The sequence below is a fragment of the Molossus molossus genome, unplaced genomic scaffold (genome assembly GCF_014108415.1).
Source record: "Molossus molossus isolate mMolMol1 unplaced genomic scaffold, mMolMol1.p scaffold_m16_p_27, whole genome shotgun sequence".
Classification (NCBI taxonomy): domain Eukaryota; kingdom Metazoa; phylum Chordata; class Mammalia; order Chiroptera; family Molossidae; genus Molossus; species Molossus molossus.
The window spans coordinates 3337109-3356497 of NW_023425363.1; the positions used below are offsets into that span (position 1 = coordinate 3337109).

Consider the following 19389-nt stretch of genomic DNA (forward strand, 5'->3'; position numbering starts at 1 on the left):
GATGACATGGAAGTAAAAAATGGTTCTCATTAATTTATAAGTTTCTCATACTAGAAACTTAAAATACATTCAAAATTAAAAATATAATACATTATATATCTTACCTTCAAAACAATCATGACATGGTCATAGTATCCTAATTAATTTAATAGAAACACCAATCCCTAAAGTACACGTTATTAAGTACAAAGCTTTTGTTAAAACAATTTCGTCTTCATATTTACACCAACCCTGAAACATCTTCCATACAATGGTGAAACACACCTGATTTCTTCCTCTGCGTTTTCCATAATTCCTTCTAACTAGGGCTTTATAATTCTCATTTTTCTTGGTTAAGTAGTAATATAAAACACAATCAGGAACACTCTAAGTAAAAAACAAAACAAAAAACATGTTTTTCAGAATACAATGAAATAAAATTTTTTAAAAATCAAGTGACACTTTCCAGGAAAATCTCTGGTATTCTCAAAGTATAAATTTGAGGACAAACACACATGACTTTCATTTTAAAGCATAGCTAGACTCCAAAAATATACACATTATGTCTACTAGTTTAATGGTCAATCTAAATTATGTAAAAAATACCAGGAACTATCACGAACATTCAAACACTTTCTTATTAACCAGTAACTAAACTCCCATTCTTTACTACATATATGTAAACATTTAAAATGTAGCTTTAAATATTTTACCCAAAAATACTACTTTCAACCCACTGTGAAAATAATTCTGAGAAAAGCAGGACACTAGTATTTTAATTAGAAACTTAATGAGGTTCAAAAAGCATTATAATCTATGTGTTTTTAGAAAAATACAATATCAGGTCATTTTTCATTAACCATGAATATTATTAGTGTGTGCTCTGTGCTTAGGATTTGTGATCACATTATTGTAAATATCACTGTACTAGTCATATGAAATTATTTTCTATAGCAAGCCTTTTGCAAAACTCAGTTCTTGTTAACTACTTTTGGGTATTAGAGCATACATTTTTTAAAAATGTTTTTATTGATTTTTAGAGAGAGAGAAACATCAATAAGAGAGAACCATCAATCGGCTGCCTCCTGCATGCCCCCTACTGGGGACTGAGCTTGCAACCTGGGCATATGCCCCGACTGGGAATCGAACCAGGACCTCTCAGTCCATGGGACAACACTCAAGCACCTGAGCCACACCTGCCAGGACAGGAGCATAAAATTTCAAAGTAGCAACCATCACAAACCTACAAACATTCCCAATGCCAACCATTTCTTACCTTTCTTTCCAAATAGGATGCAATTAGTCCAAAGTTTTTTGGATGCTGGATAAACCTGCATAAAACAATAAAACACACACACACACACACACACACACACACACACACACACACACAATTTAACAACTCAGAAAGAGCAAGAGTGAAGGGGGCACCTTAAGAATAGAAATATTATGTACTAATTCCCAGTGGTTTCTAGCTGCCAACCTAAGGAACAACTGTAAAAGCACTGGGATCTTTTAAAGGGCAGAGATTTCTGGGCACCATCCACCAGGAAGTGACTGGATTGGTCTACAGCAGAACACAGAAATCTGTACTTTTAAAAAGCATCCCCAGTTGATTCAGACACCACCCAAGTTTGGGTACCATTCCTAACATGACTTTATCACTCGTTTTTATCTGTTACCTATATTTCCACCTATAAGCTTATGGGAAGATCATGTCAAATCTATATCCTCTATTTTCAGGAGTATCCTTTCAAATGCCAAAATGGGGCCAAGTTTTTATACTAACTTATATAAGCTTCTATAGGATAATAACGTAAAATTTAAATTACTTGTCCTTAAAGATCTCCTTCTCATGGTCAGTCCAAACATTCATAAACTGCCTATCTTTATAAACCTTCATGGGGTCCTCCATAAGCCCATTCATATTAATGAACTTGACCCGTCTTTGTTCTGCATCAAACATCATAGGTGGAATCACAGAGAGCTGCCGCATTTGTTTCTCATTATTCTGCAAAAAGAAAGAAAGACAGAAATGCAGTTTATATAAAATAAAATTTAAGGAGGGCCATAGACCAACCGTCTTTATACTAAAAAACAACAAAAAAACAAAAAACCCACATATGTACATAATTCAATTAAAATAGTAGTGCATGCAACACCTAATATATATAATCACTCATATATATAATATTCATTCAATGAATTATAGACTCAGAGAGTATACATTTTTAAAAATAATCTATTACAATGTGAGAAAAGCTGTTTAAGTAGATTTTTAAAGAATGTATTGGGGTGACACTGGTTAATAGGATCATATAGGTTTTTATGATACATGATCTGCATATTGCACTGTGACTCCACCACCCAAAGTCAAATCATCTTCCATCACCATATATGGTTACCCCCTTCCCTATGGTAACCCCCACACTGTTGTCTGTTATCTATGAGTTTCAGTTTTATATTCCACATGAGTCAAGTCATATTGTTCTTAGATCTTCTGAGTGACTTATTTTGTTTAGCATAATATTCTCAAGGTCCATCCATGTTGATGCAATGATAGCATTTCATCTTTTCTTATAGCTAAGTAGTATTCCATAACATATATGTACTACATCTTCTTTAGCCAATCCTCTATTGCAAGACACTTTGGTTGTTTCTACGTGTTGGCTACTGTGAATGCTGTAATGAACATAGAAGTGCATATATCTTTGCAAACAACTGTTTTCGAGTTTTTCAGACAGGTATCCAGGAGAGGGACTGCTGAGTCATATGGTAACTCTATTCTTAATTTTGTGAGGAACTGCCATACTGTTTTCCATAGTGGCTGTACCAGTTTACATTCCCACCACCAGCAGTGAATGAGGGTTCCTTTTTCTCCACAACCTTTCCAACACCTGTTATCAACAGTCTTGTTGATAAAGCCATTCTAAGAGGTGTTTTGATTTACATGTCCCTAACAGTGAAGTTGAACATATTTTCATGTATCTGTTGGCCGTTTGTATATCCTCTTGGGAGAGGTATCTGTTCAGGTCCTCTGGCTATTGGATTATTGGATTATTTGTTTGGTGTTGAGTTGTATTTTAAGTTCTTTATATATTTTGCATACTAACCCCTTGTCAGAGCGTTGTTTGCAAATATCACCTCCCATTCTGTCAGTTGCCTTTTTATTTTGCTGTCGGTTTCTCTAGCTGTGCAGAAGCTTTTTAGTTTGATATAGTCCCATTCATTTATTTTTGCCTTTACTTCCCTTGCCTTTGGGGTCAAAGTCATAAAATGTTCTCTATGACCAAGGTCCATAAGTTTAGTACCTATGTTTTCTTCTATGTAATTTATTGTTTCAGATTTTTTAAAACATTTTGTTTCTTTTTATTGATTTTTAGAGAGAGAGAGAGAGTGAGAGAGATAGAAACATCAATGAAAGAGAACACTGACTGGCTGCCTCCTGCATGCCCCCCACTGGGGATTTGGCCCATAACCTGGACATGTGCCCTGACTGGGAATCAAACTGGTGACCTCTTGGTACATGGGTCGATGCCCAGCCACTGAACCACACTGGCTGAGCTTGTTTCAGATCTTATATTTAGGTCTTTGATCCATTCTGAATTAATTTTTGACATGGGGACAAACTGTAATCTAGTTTCATTCTTTTTGCACATGACTTTCCAATTTTCCCAGCACCATTTATTGAAGAGACTTTATTTTGGCTCCTTTGTCAAAAATTACTTGCCCAGCCCTGGCCAGTTTGGCTCAGCGGTTAGAGAGTCGGCCTGCGGTCCGGAGAGACCCGGGTTCGGTTCCCGCTAAGGGCATGTACTTCAGTTGCAGTTTGTCCCCGGCCCTGGTTGGTCGTGCGGGTGGCAGCCACTCGATATGTCCCTTTCACATCGATGTTTCTCTCTCTCTCTCTCTTCCTCTCTCTCCCTCCCACTGTATCTGTACAAAAAATGGAAAAATGTCCTCGGGTGAGGATAAAAAAAAAAAAAAATTACTTGCCCATATTACATGCGGTTTTACTTCTGGGCTCTCAATTCTGTTCCAGTGGTCTGTGTTTCTGTTTTTCTACCAATAATTTACATGATGTTTTATCATAGCTCTGTAGTATAATTTGAAGTCAGGTAGTGTGATACCTCTCTCTTCATTTTTTTTCCTCAGGATTCCTTTGGCTCTTTGGGGTCTTTTGGGGTTCTATACAAATCTGATGATTTTTTGGGTTTAATTTCTTTAAAAAATGACATTAGAATTTTGAAGGGAATTGCATTAAATATGTATATTGTTTTAGGTAATATGGCCATCTTAACTATGTTGATTCTTCCAATCCAATAGCAATATATACTGTAACATCTAACATATAGTAATTACTCATATCTAATAAATATTCAATGAATTCAAGAGTATATACATATTATTATTTTTTATAATTCACTACTACAATTTGAGATGAGTTCTTTACTTAAACAAAGCTGATATTTCAGATAATGGAATTTTAGACCCAAAGGACACAAAGCTATGTCAAGTTCATTGATGTAATGACCTTATGAAGCACTTTAATTATGTTTAGTCTCATTTTTAAGTCTTAACACCATATTAGAGAACAAATCTTAACATCATTTTAGAGAATAAACAGGAAAAGAAAATAGGCACCAAAATCTTAAGATCATCGACTTTAAAAATAACTATGTTCACTTAAGTATTAAATAGTTTTTGCTAATCTTTTATAATCTTTCCATTAAAAATTTAAGACTATTGCCCTGGCCGGTTTGGCTCAGTGGTTGGAGCATTGGCCTTCAGACCAGAGAGTCCTGGGTTTGGTTCCCACTAAGGGCATGTGCCTCGGTTGCAGTTTGTCCTTGGCCTCGTTGGGGTCATGTGGGTGGCAGCCCCTCGATGTGTCTCTCTCACATCAATGTTTCTTTCTCTCTCTCTCTCTCTCTCTTCTCCCCTCTCTCCCTCCTGCTCTATCTGAAGATAAATGCAAAAATGTCCTCAGGTGAAGATTAAAAAAAAAATCTAAGACTATTATCCTTAGAAATTTAACTAAAACTTTTTTACATTTATATAATTTCTTTCCCCAGGGCTTAATTTAAATTTATAAGCACAAACTTCCATGAAAAATCTTGTAGTTTACCAAAATTACAAGTATTGACCCAATACAAGGGTAGATTTTTCCCTAAAACTTTTCCCCAGACAAGTAGATTTTACCTTACAAGTCCTTACAAAGTCTACAATTTTAGAAGGTACCTCCATTAGTTTGAACACAGAAATACTGTTTGAGACAGGCATCAGTTTGAAATCACCTCAAGTAATGCTAGTTTTAGATGCTTATATAGAATTAGTCAAAAAGTATGCTAAGAAATTTAACACAGGTTTAGTCATCATTGCAGGAATTATTGTCAAAAATTATGAAATATACAGCAATGTAATAATTGCCTTTGATCATTACTTAAGGGATTTCAATGTTTAAGTAAGCAAGACCATCACAATTTAGAAATGAGGTTTCAAAAAGCCATATTATAAAATAAAAAATAGCAAGACTCAATAGGTAGATGGCTCTGAAACAACCTTAAGAGATAGTTTGAACATAGCTACAAAGACTCAGTGTTCTTGATTGAAATTTATTCTTATTCAGCATTGCTTTACTAATATCACATCCCATCTCTCTTTCAGGCTCACCTGTGTAGAGAGCAAGCATCCTTTGGAGACCTCAACAAGTGAATACACACATCTGGAAGATACATACTCTTTTGCTGTTTTATAAAATGGCACCACCAGCTCACTCAGTTCTCTAACCTAGAAATCAGGTAGTCACTTTGCATTTGTCTTTTCTCACCCCCACACTTAATCGATCAATCTTGTCCTGTCCATTCTACCTTCTATTAATCTCTATCAGTCCCCTCCTATCAATACCTATCACTACTGCCCTGACTCAGGTCCTTATTTATTTACTTTTTTATCCTCACCCGAGGACATTTTTGCATTTATCTCAGATAGAGCGGGAAGGAGAGATGGAGGAAGAGAGAGAGAGAAACATCAATGTGAAAGAGACACATCGAGGGGCTGCCACCCACGACCCCAACCGGGGCCGGGGACAAACTGCAACCGAGGTACATGCCCTTAGCAGGAACCGAACCCGGGACTCTCCGGTCTGTGGGCCGATGCTCTAACCGCTGAGCCAAACCAGCCAGGGCTCAGGTCCTTATTTTTATAACAGCCTGCTCATCTCTTTCCCCACCTTCCTGCTGCCAAAGCCACATTTGTACAATGCCAATATGATCATGTGACTGCATTCTTTAAAACCTCCAAAGGTTGACCACAGTCTTTGCAACAATCCAAACTCTGTAAATGTTCCCTCACTTATATACAAATGACTTGATTTCTAAGGTATGAGGCTAAACTTCCTGAATAATGAATTAACTTAAATTAAATCAATCAATTTTCTTACCTCCTGCTCAGAGAGCCCATCAATAATCTCAGAAATCTCATGTTCACTTCTAGCAATAGTGGCTGAAAGACCAGCTCCCCTCTGCCCAACTCTAAATACGAAAAATAAATTATAAATATATTTAAAGGCCTTTTATAAAGAAGACATATAAATTAAATTACTTTTATACAGATTACTTTTCTGAGTAAGATTTTTTTGAACCAATCAGAAGTCAGAGAAGAAACCTAAATTACTTTTAAGTAATTTGCTTGAGTAATCCATAAAATTAGTAATAATTTTAATGCTGAAATTAAGATTTAAAGGTTACATGTCCAACTTCAAATGGTAGAGCTATTTATGGGTAACTTCTGGAAAACCAGTTATTGGTGCCATTTCCAATTCAAATACCAGTCTTTTGCCTGCCTTCTACAGTCTAGAATAGTACGCTAAGAAAAATACATCAAACATTTCTAAAAAGAAAAAAAACACAACCATCATCCCTCACAAAAACTTAATCATGATTAAAAGGTCTTACATGCTTACATGAGACAGTGGAGAGAAGAACACTAATGGTTTTACTTTTGCAAAATAATTGTTCTTTAAAAATAAAAACAAATCAGAAACTATGTTACCAACATCAAATAATCTTATAATTAGCAACCAATTTAATACTGTTTGATTGTGTTAGTAAGTATGAAGGACTACAAGACAGTCAAGTCTCTTCATATTAACTGTCATTTCCAATGAAACAGGTATTTTCAAGAACTGAAGAATTAATTTCAAAATAGCCACTTAAATTTAGATTCAACATAATTAATATAGAAAATTAATATTAAATTCACTAAGACATATTCAGAACAAAAGTTCTTTATAAACTTTCTTGATGATCAGTTAGGTAACAATAAATATTATAAAAGATCAAAAGTGTGATTCAAAGAAAATAGCACAGCCATTAAACACCAAACTACTTACCGTTGAAATCTTTCTTGCTGTTCTCTTTGTTTTCGAATTTCTGGAAACTGCTTTTCATAGTACTCCCTTGTTTTGCTTTCTTTAGCTTTCCTCCGAGGATTATTTTCTATTCTGTCCACTTTTTTCTCCCATGCCTCCATGAGTTGATCATAACGTTGGCAGATTTTTTGTTCCTATTAAATACCCGTAGCAAATTAATAATTAAACAAAACTGTGATTCTGACAAATCTAATACTTTAAAGTACACGTTACTTCTTAAGGCTAAGTCAGAAGTCTGTTTGGCCTATGACTCAACTGTGAATGAAAAGCTGTCCTCTATCCAAAAGAGGAGAGAGAAAGGGAGCTCCATTGCCTATGAGATCCAACATATAGAGCATATTTTGGTGGGATTTTTTTAGTTAACAGGAAGACTATACAAATTAATCAATGAACTGATAAGCTCAGTCGGTAACTGACCAGTTACTTTTATGATTTTTCTGATAACACTGTCTTTACTGTCGATGTAAAAACAAAAACATATAACCCTGGCAGGTTTGGCTCAGCAGTTAGAGCATCAGGTTCGATTCCAGTCAAGGGCACATACCTTGGTTGCAGTTCGTCCCCAGCCCTGGTCAGGGTGATGCAGGAGGCAGCCAATTGATGTGTCTCTCTCACATTCTCTCCCCCCCCCCCCAATATGAACATAAATGGAAAAATATCCTCGGGTGAGGATTAACAAATAATAATAATAATAAAATAATAAAAACAAAAACATATAGTTTGCAATCCCAATTACCCAAAGGCAACTATATTTAACATTTTGTTGTTATCCTTCCAATGTATCAGAGAAAACACTTTAATCATTCCTCCATTGCTGGAGGTTTTGGTTACTTGCAATTTTTGTTATAATAAATAATACTATACAGTAAACATTTTTGACAGTCTGGAAAATTGGTTGTACTTCATGATAAAAAAAAAATCCAGCAAATGACATGAAATCAAGAATACTATCAGAAAAACTGAGTAATATATGATCTCATTTTATAAATATGAAAGAAAAGATAGAACCCTCTGTACAGAACTGTTATGTGTCTGATGACACATGGATACAAAAAAGTGTGGAAGGACTCATGAAAAACTGTTAACACTGGCCATCTCAAAAAGTGGCATTAGAGACAATTATCTTCGTCACACATCATACCCCACCCCCCAACCAACTTTCTAATCCTTCTTTTCCACTCTTATATGTCCTTTTTAATCCTTGCCCTTTACTCCATCTGTACTGCTACGTCCTCAGTACAGACTAACATCAGTCCTCACAGAGATTAAAGGGCCTCCTAATGTCTCCCATGCACTTTTTAAAATTTTATTCAATTATAATTTACATTCAATATTATTTTGTACTATTTTTAGGTATACAGCATAGTAGTTAGACAATCATATATTTTACAAAGTGGTCCCCTGCCCCCAACACAGCACCTGGTATTTTGATTACCCACCTGGCACATTCCTTAATAGTGTAGCCAAATGCAAATTCTTAAAATACAAACCTAAATGTTTCATTCCCTCAATTCAAATACTCAAAAGATACCCTCAAGATCTAATTCAAAGTCTTCTAGGTGACCTCCAGGGCTGTGTAGGACTTGGCCCTGGCTTTCCCCAGCAGCCTCACTTCTTACCATTCCCAGCTCAGTCTAAGCCCCAACCATCTCTAAACCTGCCACACTCCCTCTACTTCTTAGATCTTCATTTAAGATGCTCCCTCTGCTTGTTCAAGTTTCCGGAGTACTAGTTTTCCTGTGAAATTTCCCTTCAGAATTCATACCTGCGTTAGCTGTCCCTCTTATGTGCTCACAATCATCTATCTGAAAGACCTTCACTACAGAATGATCACAGTACAGAAATTGCCTGCTGACTTATCTATCTCCAGTTAAACCCTGGCTAAACCTATATGGCTATCTTGCTCATCTCTATAGAATGATACATGGGACAGAGTAAGCAGCCAAAGAATATTAAACTTATCAGTGAACATATAAACTTTATAATTACTCTATTGAAGTTCAAAAAAAACTGTGCTGTGTTTCCATCACCAGGTAGCAAATTCAGCAAGTGCCAGAATTACAACAAAAATACTGAATAGAAAAAAATAGTCTAGCTAATTTCTTATTCAATATTTGTATGTTCTTGGCACACACAAAAATTCAGGACCAAAGGACTAATAAGAACATGTAAGTTATACTCCAAATAAGAGTTGCTGACTCTTGAGTGTTACAATTCATTAACTTTCAGGTCATTAAATATAAGGTACAAAATTCACTCCTCATGTAAATTAAAGAAAATCATTTATTTACTAAACAATTGAATTTAAATGAACCAACAATTTGTCTAAAATCGATACTGACATGTTTTGAAAATAGGAATACTGGCATATATATTTTCTGTAACTTAATTTCCATGAAGACTGTACTCACAAAACTTTTGCACTGCAAGTCATATATTAAATATAAAAAACTATCTAAATTTGAAAAGGCAGACCTTTATTAGCTGACCCAGTTTCTAATGAGAGAACAGTAATATGTAATCAGCATAACTATAACTTACCCACATATTTTTTAACTACTCACCATTTTCTTTATTTGGCTAGATGAAAATTTTATACATAGACGACCAAAGAAATTAACTTGATAATGATATTAAACATGAATTATGATTTCAAAATGTTGCTAGAATTAGATTTATATTTAAGTCACATCTATTTTTACTTTCAAAATCAGCAACCTTCTCTCAAATATAATCAAGAACTATTCTCAATAATAATGGGAAAGTGAATGCCTACATGGGCATGAATGGAAAAGCTGTACAAATTTCAGTTAACAAGGATAGGACCTCACCCTTTGTTTTCTTGCATGATTTCTTCTTTTAAAAAATAAAATGAGTTTTTTCCTCATCACCTGGTTTCTAGAAAAGAAAAATATGGTTGTATGACATTAAGAAAAAGCACAATTTAATAATGCATTCACTTTTATTTTTCACAGACACTGAAAAACAAGCAAAGATCACTTAAGAACATATGATGTAATAAAATTAATCTTAATTTTTCACCCTGCAAAATAAGACTTTGGCAATAATTAGAACTGACTAAAATTCCTCCCATTTTACTACAAGACTTTACATAGTTTATTTTCAATGATTACATCCAATTATAAAGGTAAATATTATTTTCAAATTATAATTACACAATTCTTCTTATGATTCCTGGCGATATAAACATCTTTGTACACTCTGAAGGAGGGAGGCAGAAGAGAAGGAAAAGCTGTTCAGTTACCTCCCTGCCTCAGGATTGGTGCTGACCTCCCTTCCATGAGAATGTATACAACAGAGAGAAGGGACTTCTGCTTTAAACAGAAGATTTTCTTCAGCCACAGAAATGACACAATCCACTCTAAGAAGTAATGGAGGGCAATGTGACAAGACAGGAAAACTTCTCTTACATCTTAAGTTTCACTTTTTAAATTTGAAGCATTGTGACCTTCAAAAACAATGACATGCAGGTTCAAATAGAAATATTTATACCCCACCTACTTCCAGAAAGGATTTCAAGCTGATTATTCAAATATAAATACAAGGCCAAGGCAAGTAGAAGTAATTTTTTGGATTATCTGCCACTCAGGACTAACAGTGACACTGGCTCCACTGAAATAAGCATGGACAATCAGGAGCTGGCTATATGGGAAAGTAGCCAAGAGATTAAAAGAATTATCAAAATGTACATTTGCTATTTCATACAAAGCAAATGGCAATGATAAAAGAATAGCTACTGAATGATTCAAATGGGTGCATGCAGCTGAGTAAATGATATTTCACAAGGAATTTTACATGTACAGTAGAAGCATTACCACATATTCAGTTTGCTCTAATTGTAATTATGTGCTACTCAAAAGCAAATGACAATCAATAAATAAAATTTAAAATGTTTCCTAAAAATTTAAATGAAGAAGTCAGCTAGTCAGTACCCAGCTCAGGACAGTGTGCTAAATATTGTCGATAACATGAAATAAATCAGACAGAGCTGCTCTCCAGCTAATATTGGTGGTGGTGGTGGGGGGGGGGGGGGGGGAGACACAGAACACAAACATAACTGAAGCTTTGTGGGGGGGGGAGATAATTAAAAGTAGCCAACCATATTTTATCCAATATTCTTTTTAAAAATGTTAAAACAGCTAAACAACTCCAAAACAAGGTATATTTTAAGACTTTTGCCTAACCTGAGGGTTGTCAAGACCACAATAGCATCTCACAGAAAAATTCTAAGTAAATGACGTTTATTATGAACCACTTTCTTAACAGAAGTTAAAATTATTCAAATTTCAATTTTTTCATGCATACTACCATGCACATTATATCTGCCACCAGTTCTGCAAAGTAGTCAACTATTGCACATATTCTCAGTAAGAAATTTTTTAAAAAGAAAAAAAAAGATATATATGTGTATATATAGCAATGTGCTCATTAGTAACTGTACAGTAATTATAATTTCTCATACTTACTAAAACATATAAAGTAGAAATATCACATTTTTGTTACAAACAAGAAAATTCACCTAAAATTCTCTTAAAGTATGATAATTTTTTTCAAAAAGATTATCTATCTAGCTTCTCTCTTACTTCAATCAGATCAAGAAATTAGGTTTTCTTTTTTACTTATTTTCTTATTCCAAAATCTGCATCCATAAAGGCCTGGTATCTAGGATGAGCAAGGCTAAGCAAACTACACTTTGGAGCAGTCTCCTCACCCAGGTGAGGTAACTGAGCGCTTCCAAGGCACCAGGACATTAAATGGCAGAAGGGTCTACAAATACCGTCATTAGCAAGAGTCATGGAAGGGATTTCCCTAGAATAGGATTTTGAATAATGATAAAATGATCCGTGGCACTTCTACTTTGCAATGGCAGATGTGGCTTGGTGGGGGACGGTGTCATCACTAGTCTTAAATGAAAAAGCTTCATTATCTTACTTCATCATGCGCCTTGCAGGTACTCCACTGAAAAAAAGACAAAACAGGAGGCAAAAAATTCAAGCCTCAAGGTAAGCCATTTCAATGTTAAGTATCCACCTTTTTTACTAGCAGATTATAAAACCAGCTAGTTTTATGCAATAATTTATTTCATTTTTTGGCCTCGGAAACTCAAAGCTGTTACCCCAACCCCCAAGAAGCCAGAGGAAGATAACATATAGTAAAATGACAGCAAGTTAAACAAATCTAAAGCATACCAACACTGTATTATAATAATATGTCAGCAGATAACATAAAAACAATCTCTTTATAGAATATATGGTCTTTAACTGAAGAACTCCAGAGATGATAAATACTTACGTTTTGATGTTCTCATGGTACACCTTGGTATCAGATGGCTGGTTATAGAGTGGCTACAAAATAAATCAAATATTTATATATAAAATGTTGTACACATGTCTACAGAGACAAAGAAACAATTTATGTTTTACTGAAAGGCTAGATAAAGTCCTAATGGGTCTACACAGTATGTGCTCTACTAAAACCTCCAGACTTTTGGGTTCCCTGAATAACTCTAGTAATGCCACTCCTAGAAAAGTTTATAAATCCACTGTATCCCATAATAAATATTCATTCAGAGATTTTTAATTTTAAAGGCAATGAAAGATTAAGCACCACCATCGTCCTAACAGAATAATTCAAAGAGCTTTCTATTTCTCTTCTTACTTCTTCCTCCTTCTATGTGAAGTGATTAAATGGCTGCTCAGGATAATGCTTATTTTCAAAGGTAACCAAGTTCATGCACTATTATTATTATTATTATTATTATTATTATTATTTTAATCCTCACTCGAGGATATGTTTTTATTGATTTTAGAGAGAGAGGAAGGGTAAAAGAGGGAGACAGAAACGTCGACATGAGAGAAACATTGACCAGTTATCTCCTGGATGTGCCCCAATAGGGACTGATCTCACAACCTAGACATGTGCCCTGCCTGACCAGGAATTAAACCCACAACCTTCTGGTCATACATCATAATTTTAAGCTTTATCATAGCGTTGGCTGATCTGGCTCAGAGGTTAGAGCATCAGCCCATGGACCAATGAGTCTCGGATTCGATTCCAGTCAAGGGCGTGTACCTCAGTTGCGGTTCATCCCTGGTCCTGGTTGGGTTTGTGCGGGAGGTGACCAGTCGATGTGTCACTCACATGTGGATGTTTCGCTCTCTCTCCCTCCCACTCTATCTGAAGACAAATAGAAAAATATCCTTGGGCGGGGATTAAAAAATAATTTTAAAAAAGGTAATAAACTTTATCACAAACTTACTGCCCAGCTACATTCCTCTCACTCCAAAATAAGTAGAGTGTATTCCATCTTACTTCCAAGAAAAACTCATACAAAAAAAAGTACTTCAAACAAACAAACAAAAAAAAGAAACGTCTTACTTACCAGTTCAACTTTTGGGCCAAGACCTTCAAATATTTTATGAGCTTCTTCTGCTTTTTTCTACAAAGACATTATTATATTATATAACTAAAAAGTATATTACCTAAGTGTGAAATAACTACCATTCTAATAATATTTACCAAAAGACCAATCTATAAACTTTTCTTTATTTCCAAAATACTATTTCTATTTTCATAATTTCCTCACCAAATTCAATCAAAGCTTAACATTTGCATTTAAAGCATTACTTTAAGAATTGGTAAATTCTTAAAAGCAAACATATATTAATTCTAGGGAGAGGAAACAGAGATGCACAATTAGAAAGAAATCCCTTAAACATTCTAAATACTTCAACTCATAATGCCTTTATTTAAATTTAAATAATCAAAACACCACAAAGTTGTTGATCTGTACTACAGTAAGCCAAATTGATCTCTCTGAGGAACAGCTTATAATCAGCTTACTTTCTAGTTATAAGAAAACTTTAGTAATAACCCGATAAATAAATCGAGGAAACAACTAGTCTGAATACTCAAGTGTTTTCAGTAGTAAATAAATGTTGAATTATATATATATTTATATGCTATTTTCAAAAGTAAAATGCTATCTAACAGAAATCATCCTTTAAAAGACAAATGAAATGTAACAAAATTAAATACTGAATATTTTAAAGTGGAATTATATGACTAGCAAATGTCTCAGTGGTTCTCAAATCTCCTCTTGCTCCCAGCAGAGTCTCATCAGTAACAATGGCTCATTGCCTGCTGCACACCCACACCTTACTGCATTTGTCTAGGAACCTCTCCAGGGCTCTGATGTGACATACAAATGGAAATGGTTATCAATCAGTATTTCCCAAGTATAAAGATAGATATTCCCTTCAAATAAATATTCCCCTTTTCATCTCATTTATCAATCATAATCAGTCAAATATTTATTTAGTATATATTATGTAAAAAAATATGTTTAAGCAGCTTATGAAGCACAAAATAGTGTAATGAACTTTCCAAAACTCCAAGAAACTTAAAAGGTAATTAAGATGAGAAATAAACATATCAAAAATGTCAAATACAAAACTATAAATATACCCAGTAAATTTGCATAGCAAATCCTATTTCTATAGATGGTTTTTAAGGCAGGATTTGTTAACTTTGGTATTATTAATATTTTGGGCCAGATATTTCCTTGTGGGGGCTGTACTATGCATTGTAGAGTATTTGACAGTATTCCGGGCCTCTACCTACTCTGCCAAGTTATGACAATCAAAATATTCTCTGGCAACTATTAATGTTAAGAAGCCAAAATATAATTATAACAAAATTCAAATTTATTAGCTTTAGGCATATAAATAACATACAAATATCATTACAGATAGCGAATTTGGAAATATCTAGCACCAGCAAATTACTCTCTCTAAACGCAACACTCACCAGTTTTTAAATTTTAGTTTTTACATTAGAGTCTGCACCAAGAACAGGCAGGCCAAGTGGAATTGTACATAAATAATACTGGAAGACGAGGGAGCAAAATTATCTTATGGCCAATACTTAGCAGTATCCTATTATGTGAAGGCACTTACCTTCTCAGGGCTAATTTTAAAGGCTTGTATTTAAGATGTTTGTAGACTCCAAGATTTAAGTTTTGCAAAATTTTACTAAACATCTGACTTCATGTTGGCTTAACTGCTCAATAGTTTGGCAGGAAAAAATTAATTTAAAACCTTCACATTTCCATCTTATAATTTTTATTCTAAGTATAGACTGAAGTAATTAATTCTTCAAACATATGCTGAGTATGTTCTGGACACTTGCTAGACCATAAGAAAACAATGAATAAGATTGCCCTTCTTGGAGTAGGAAGAGAAGGGGTCTTAAAAGGTTTTGCAGAGAAAATGATACTTAAGCTGAAGTCTTGATGTACAAGTGCAATGGATAGAAGAGAGACCGACAAAAGAGACAAGACACAGGAACACCTGAAGGCAGCAGCAACATCATGGGGTAAAGATACTAACAACTTCAAGGAAACATTCAAAACCTGTTCTGGTCAGGATGTCACTACGAAAGGAGTATCAGGCCAAGGGCCAGGCAGTGTAATAAAATGTTTGGGCTAGCCCTGGACGGTATGGCTCAGCAGTTAGAGTGTCCGCCCACGGACCAAAGAGTCATGGGTTCAATTCGGGTCAAGGGCATGTACCTTGGCTGCGGTTCATTTCCCGGCCCTCGTCTGGGTCATTCAGAAGGCAAACAATCGATGTGTCTCTCTCGCATTGATGTTTCTCTCTCTTTCTCTCTCCTTCCCACTCTATCTGAAGGTTAATGGAAAAATATCGTTGGGTGAGGATTTAAAAAAAAAGTTTGGGCTATTCTGTAGAAAGCAGGATATTATCGAAAGGTTTTATGTGGAGAATTATGTCATGGAACTCAAATATGAAGGATGGATTAGAAAGAAAAAATGACTAAGGGAAGGAAACTCACTATCTATGTGAGAGATGAGGGCTCAAATTAAGCTACTGCCAAAAAAGGGAGAGAGGAGCAATTGATCAGAGCTATATTTAGGAGGTAGGACTGATGTTCTTCACTGACTAGCTAAGTCTAAGTGGCAAAGAGAGCGAAACAGATAATTCCTAGGACACTGGCCTAGGTGACTAGAGGTTGTTGACACTAAGTATAGTCTCTACTGTCAATCCTTTTCTTTCTTCTGGTGTGACACTAACTTGCACATCATTCAATCAAAATATAAACAAGATCATTTTGAAAACTAGTCCATACCCAACCCACCTACCCACCCCCTTTTCTATATGTATGATAATTCTGAAATTAGAGCATTTATAAATATTTTTGGAACCCAAGTTGAAGTACTAAAAATAGTCCAGGAGAACAGTCTGTTTAGAGACTAAATAAATCTTAATCTGAAGTTTAAATATGATGCAAGGCAATTTTTCTCTCAGAAAGCCAATTTTTAAATTAACAGTTACTTTTAGGGTGTTTTCTTCCTCCCACTAACTTTCTAAATAAAAGAAAGACGCCTTACATAAGATAATGGCCCCTATCTCTTAAGCTACATCTAGCTTAATTCCCAACCAGTGTAGACTGCTGCCAAGCAAGGAACAAGCTGGCCTACAGTGTCAAAGCAGCTAAAGTCACTCATCACAGAAAGCTCGAGAAGCAGTGACAACCTTACGAAAAGCTGCAGGGTGAGAAGCCAGTGATGAGCAAGCCTGTGCCAGCTGTGCTCACACCACTTGCCTCCAGAACAGTTCTCGGCTGCAGCTCTCGGCCTGCACAAGCACGACAGCAGATGACAAGGAGCAGAGCATACAAAAATAATGTTTTTAAAAAGATGACTCCTACAGTACTGTGACTTGAAAATAATCACTGCAATTCTAATACTAACACAGAGGTCAAGTTTGGTTGTTGTTCTATTCTTCGCAGAGCTAACAACAAATAATATGCAAATTATCAAATGGAAAAGAGAGGTCTGCAAGTTTTCAGTTTTGTTGATGGACATCAAGAAACATTTACTACACCAATCAATGAAAACATACACAAAAATTAAACATAAATTAAATTCTCTTTCAATCCTAACATCCTAATTAGGCAATCACAGAATTCACTAATGTTGGAATTGTTCATTAGATTTGTGAGACAAGGTTAATTAAGAAACGCAATAAATTAATATCATTGAATTAAATTTATTTGAAAATTAACTCATACTAAGGAAGAATTCAATGTTTTATTTTGCAAGACTCTTTCCCACTGTTATCAGCTGTAATCCCTCTTTACTTTATCCCTGAAGTTACAAACTGGCTGTGAGCCCATTAGCCCACCAAGGTATTTTTATTGTTCTACAGAGTACGTTTTTAAAAAGCAGAAAATATCACATAAAACTCCATGTTCCTGGCTGCCGTTAAATAGTGAAGTATGAGTCAACCCCAGGCCACATCCCTGCATGACCACAAGGTACTGCCCCTCCAGGCATGCCATGAGGCGATTCCACTGCCCTTCACTCTCACTGGATAGATGTTCATGTACAAGGCTCTGTCCATCCAATAACTGAATTAATTTTGAACTCAGTCAAGAAAATAATATTAATTTCCCATTTACCTGCCATGACACTTCCAATGATCTTTATTACATATCTGTCGACTTTCACTTATCCATATAGACACATTCATGTGTATGAGTGAAAATCATTCCATAAACCTTTATTTAATGACTAATTCACAGCTGCTTTCCTTAAGGCCAATTTCCTTTAGGATCTGGGCTGTTATAAAGCTACAGACTGCCTTACAATGTACTGCTCCACTCACTACAAAGAAGCAAATTGAAACAACAACCCCAATTTCTACCTTATGACAAACTTTAGCTAACAAGCCTATTCTCTCCCACAGTCATTCAAGTATGTTATTCACATGTGGACTGAGGACTTCTGGAAGCCCACAACAGCTTCGCTGGAAACTTTTGTTTATATTAAGTTGAAACCAGTTTCCTTTCAACTGCTTGCTCCTGCGCTGGATTCTGGCCAAAAGCTAACTTTGACATGACAAAACTATTTATTCATGACATGAGGCCTGGCTTTCCTAAATCCAAGGACACTTTTACTTATGAGCATAAAAAAATTATTTTAATAAACCCAAAAAGGTAAAGTCTACATAAAGATTAATGGCCTCACACTTTATAATTAAGATTCAAACCATAACCCAGCTATTAATTGTGAAGCTGATAGTGGAAGTCATTTACACATCCAATGAACAATTTCTACTAGAATGGTTTTAGTATTTGGCATCAAATATCCCTATAAAGTGAAAAACTATAGAACGATTGTTTTATATTATTTAGTACAAACTTGTTTGCCAGTATTTATATAATTGGAGAAAGACTCAACTGATAAGACTATACTCTCATTAAATAATATTTATACAATATAACATGTAAATAAAATAGTAAATAATTTAAGACACAACTGGAAACTTTTATTCAATCTTAAGGAAAAAACATTAAGCTTCAGTTAATCAAAGTTTAAGAACATTAACAATTCTAACAGAAACCAGGTTTTAATACAACTAACATTGACACAGAACACAGTGATAACTTAAAAAAGGCACAAATGGTTTTAAAGGCTTGTGCCATCAGAAATGGCATGAGCTTACCCGATTCTCATCATAAATAATTTGGACAATACTGCGGTGTTTCTGTTCCACAGGAGGAGGGGACACAGGCTTCTCTGGCTCAGGAGGTTTAGCTGCTTCTTCTTCAAGCTGTTGCTAAGAGACCCAGAAAGGAAGAGTCAGACATCTGCTGCATGTCACCCCCACCAGTAATTAATCGCCAGAGTATCACATGCTACTGAGCAATGCTGTCGTGAATCTATAGGGTAATCATTTACTCTATTAGTGTCCAATAGACCCAGGGGCTGTAACAAATTCAATCAGGTTTATTTGGACTAATAACTAAACAACATAAATCATCATTAGGTAGATCCTTTTGTATTTTAAGGATCTTAAAAATAAAACAAAATAAGAGAAATTAAACATATAAAGATATTCCATAAACCTCTATCACAATGATTTTTTGTGGCA

At 35.1% G+C, this 19389-nt stretch overlaps 1 protein-coding gene across 10 annotated transcripts in view; it reads right to left on the reverse strand.

Annotated features, from left to right (window-relative positions):
* NCOR1 (nuclear receptor corepressor 1) overlaps positions 1 to 19389 on the reverse strand; it is a 245674-nt gene that overhangs the window by 107815 nt on the left and 118470 nt on the right. For 4 of the 10 annotated variants that reach the window (XM_036278328.1, XM_036278326.1, XM_036278325.1 and 1 more), the window contains exons 8-16: positions 18961 to 19074; positions 13815 to 13871; positions 12725 to 12777; positions 10243 to 10309; positions 7373 to 7545; positions 6422 to 6512; positions 1812 to 1990; positions 1256 to 1310; positions 265 to 366 (exon numbers count right to left, since the gene is read on the reverse strand). In XM_036278328.1, the coding sequence (XP_036134221.1) occupies positions 265 to 366; positions 1256 to 1310; positions 1812 to 1990; positions 6422 to 6512; positions 7373 to 7545; positions 10243 to 10309; positions 12725 to 12777; positions 13815 to 13871; positions 18961 to 19074 (891 nt within the window). Of the gene's footprint in view, positions 1 to 264; positions 367 to 1255; positions 1311 to 1811; positions 1991 to 6421; positions 6513 to 7372; positions 7546 to 10242; positions 10310 to 10676; positions 10794 to 12364; positions 12392 to 12724; positions 12778 to 13814; positions 13872 to 18960; positions 19075 to 19389 lie in introns of those variants that run through there. The other 6 variants (XM_036278324.1, XM_036278327.1, XM_036278323.1 and 3 more) reach the window with 3 other exon arrangements.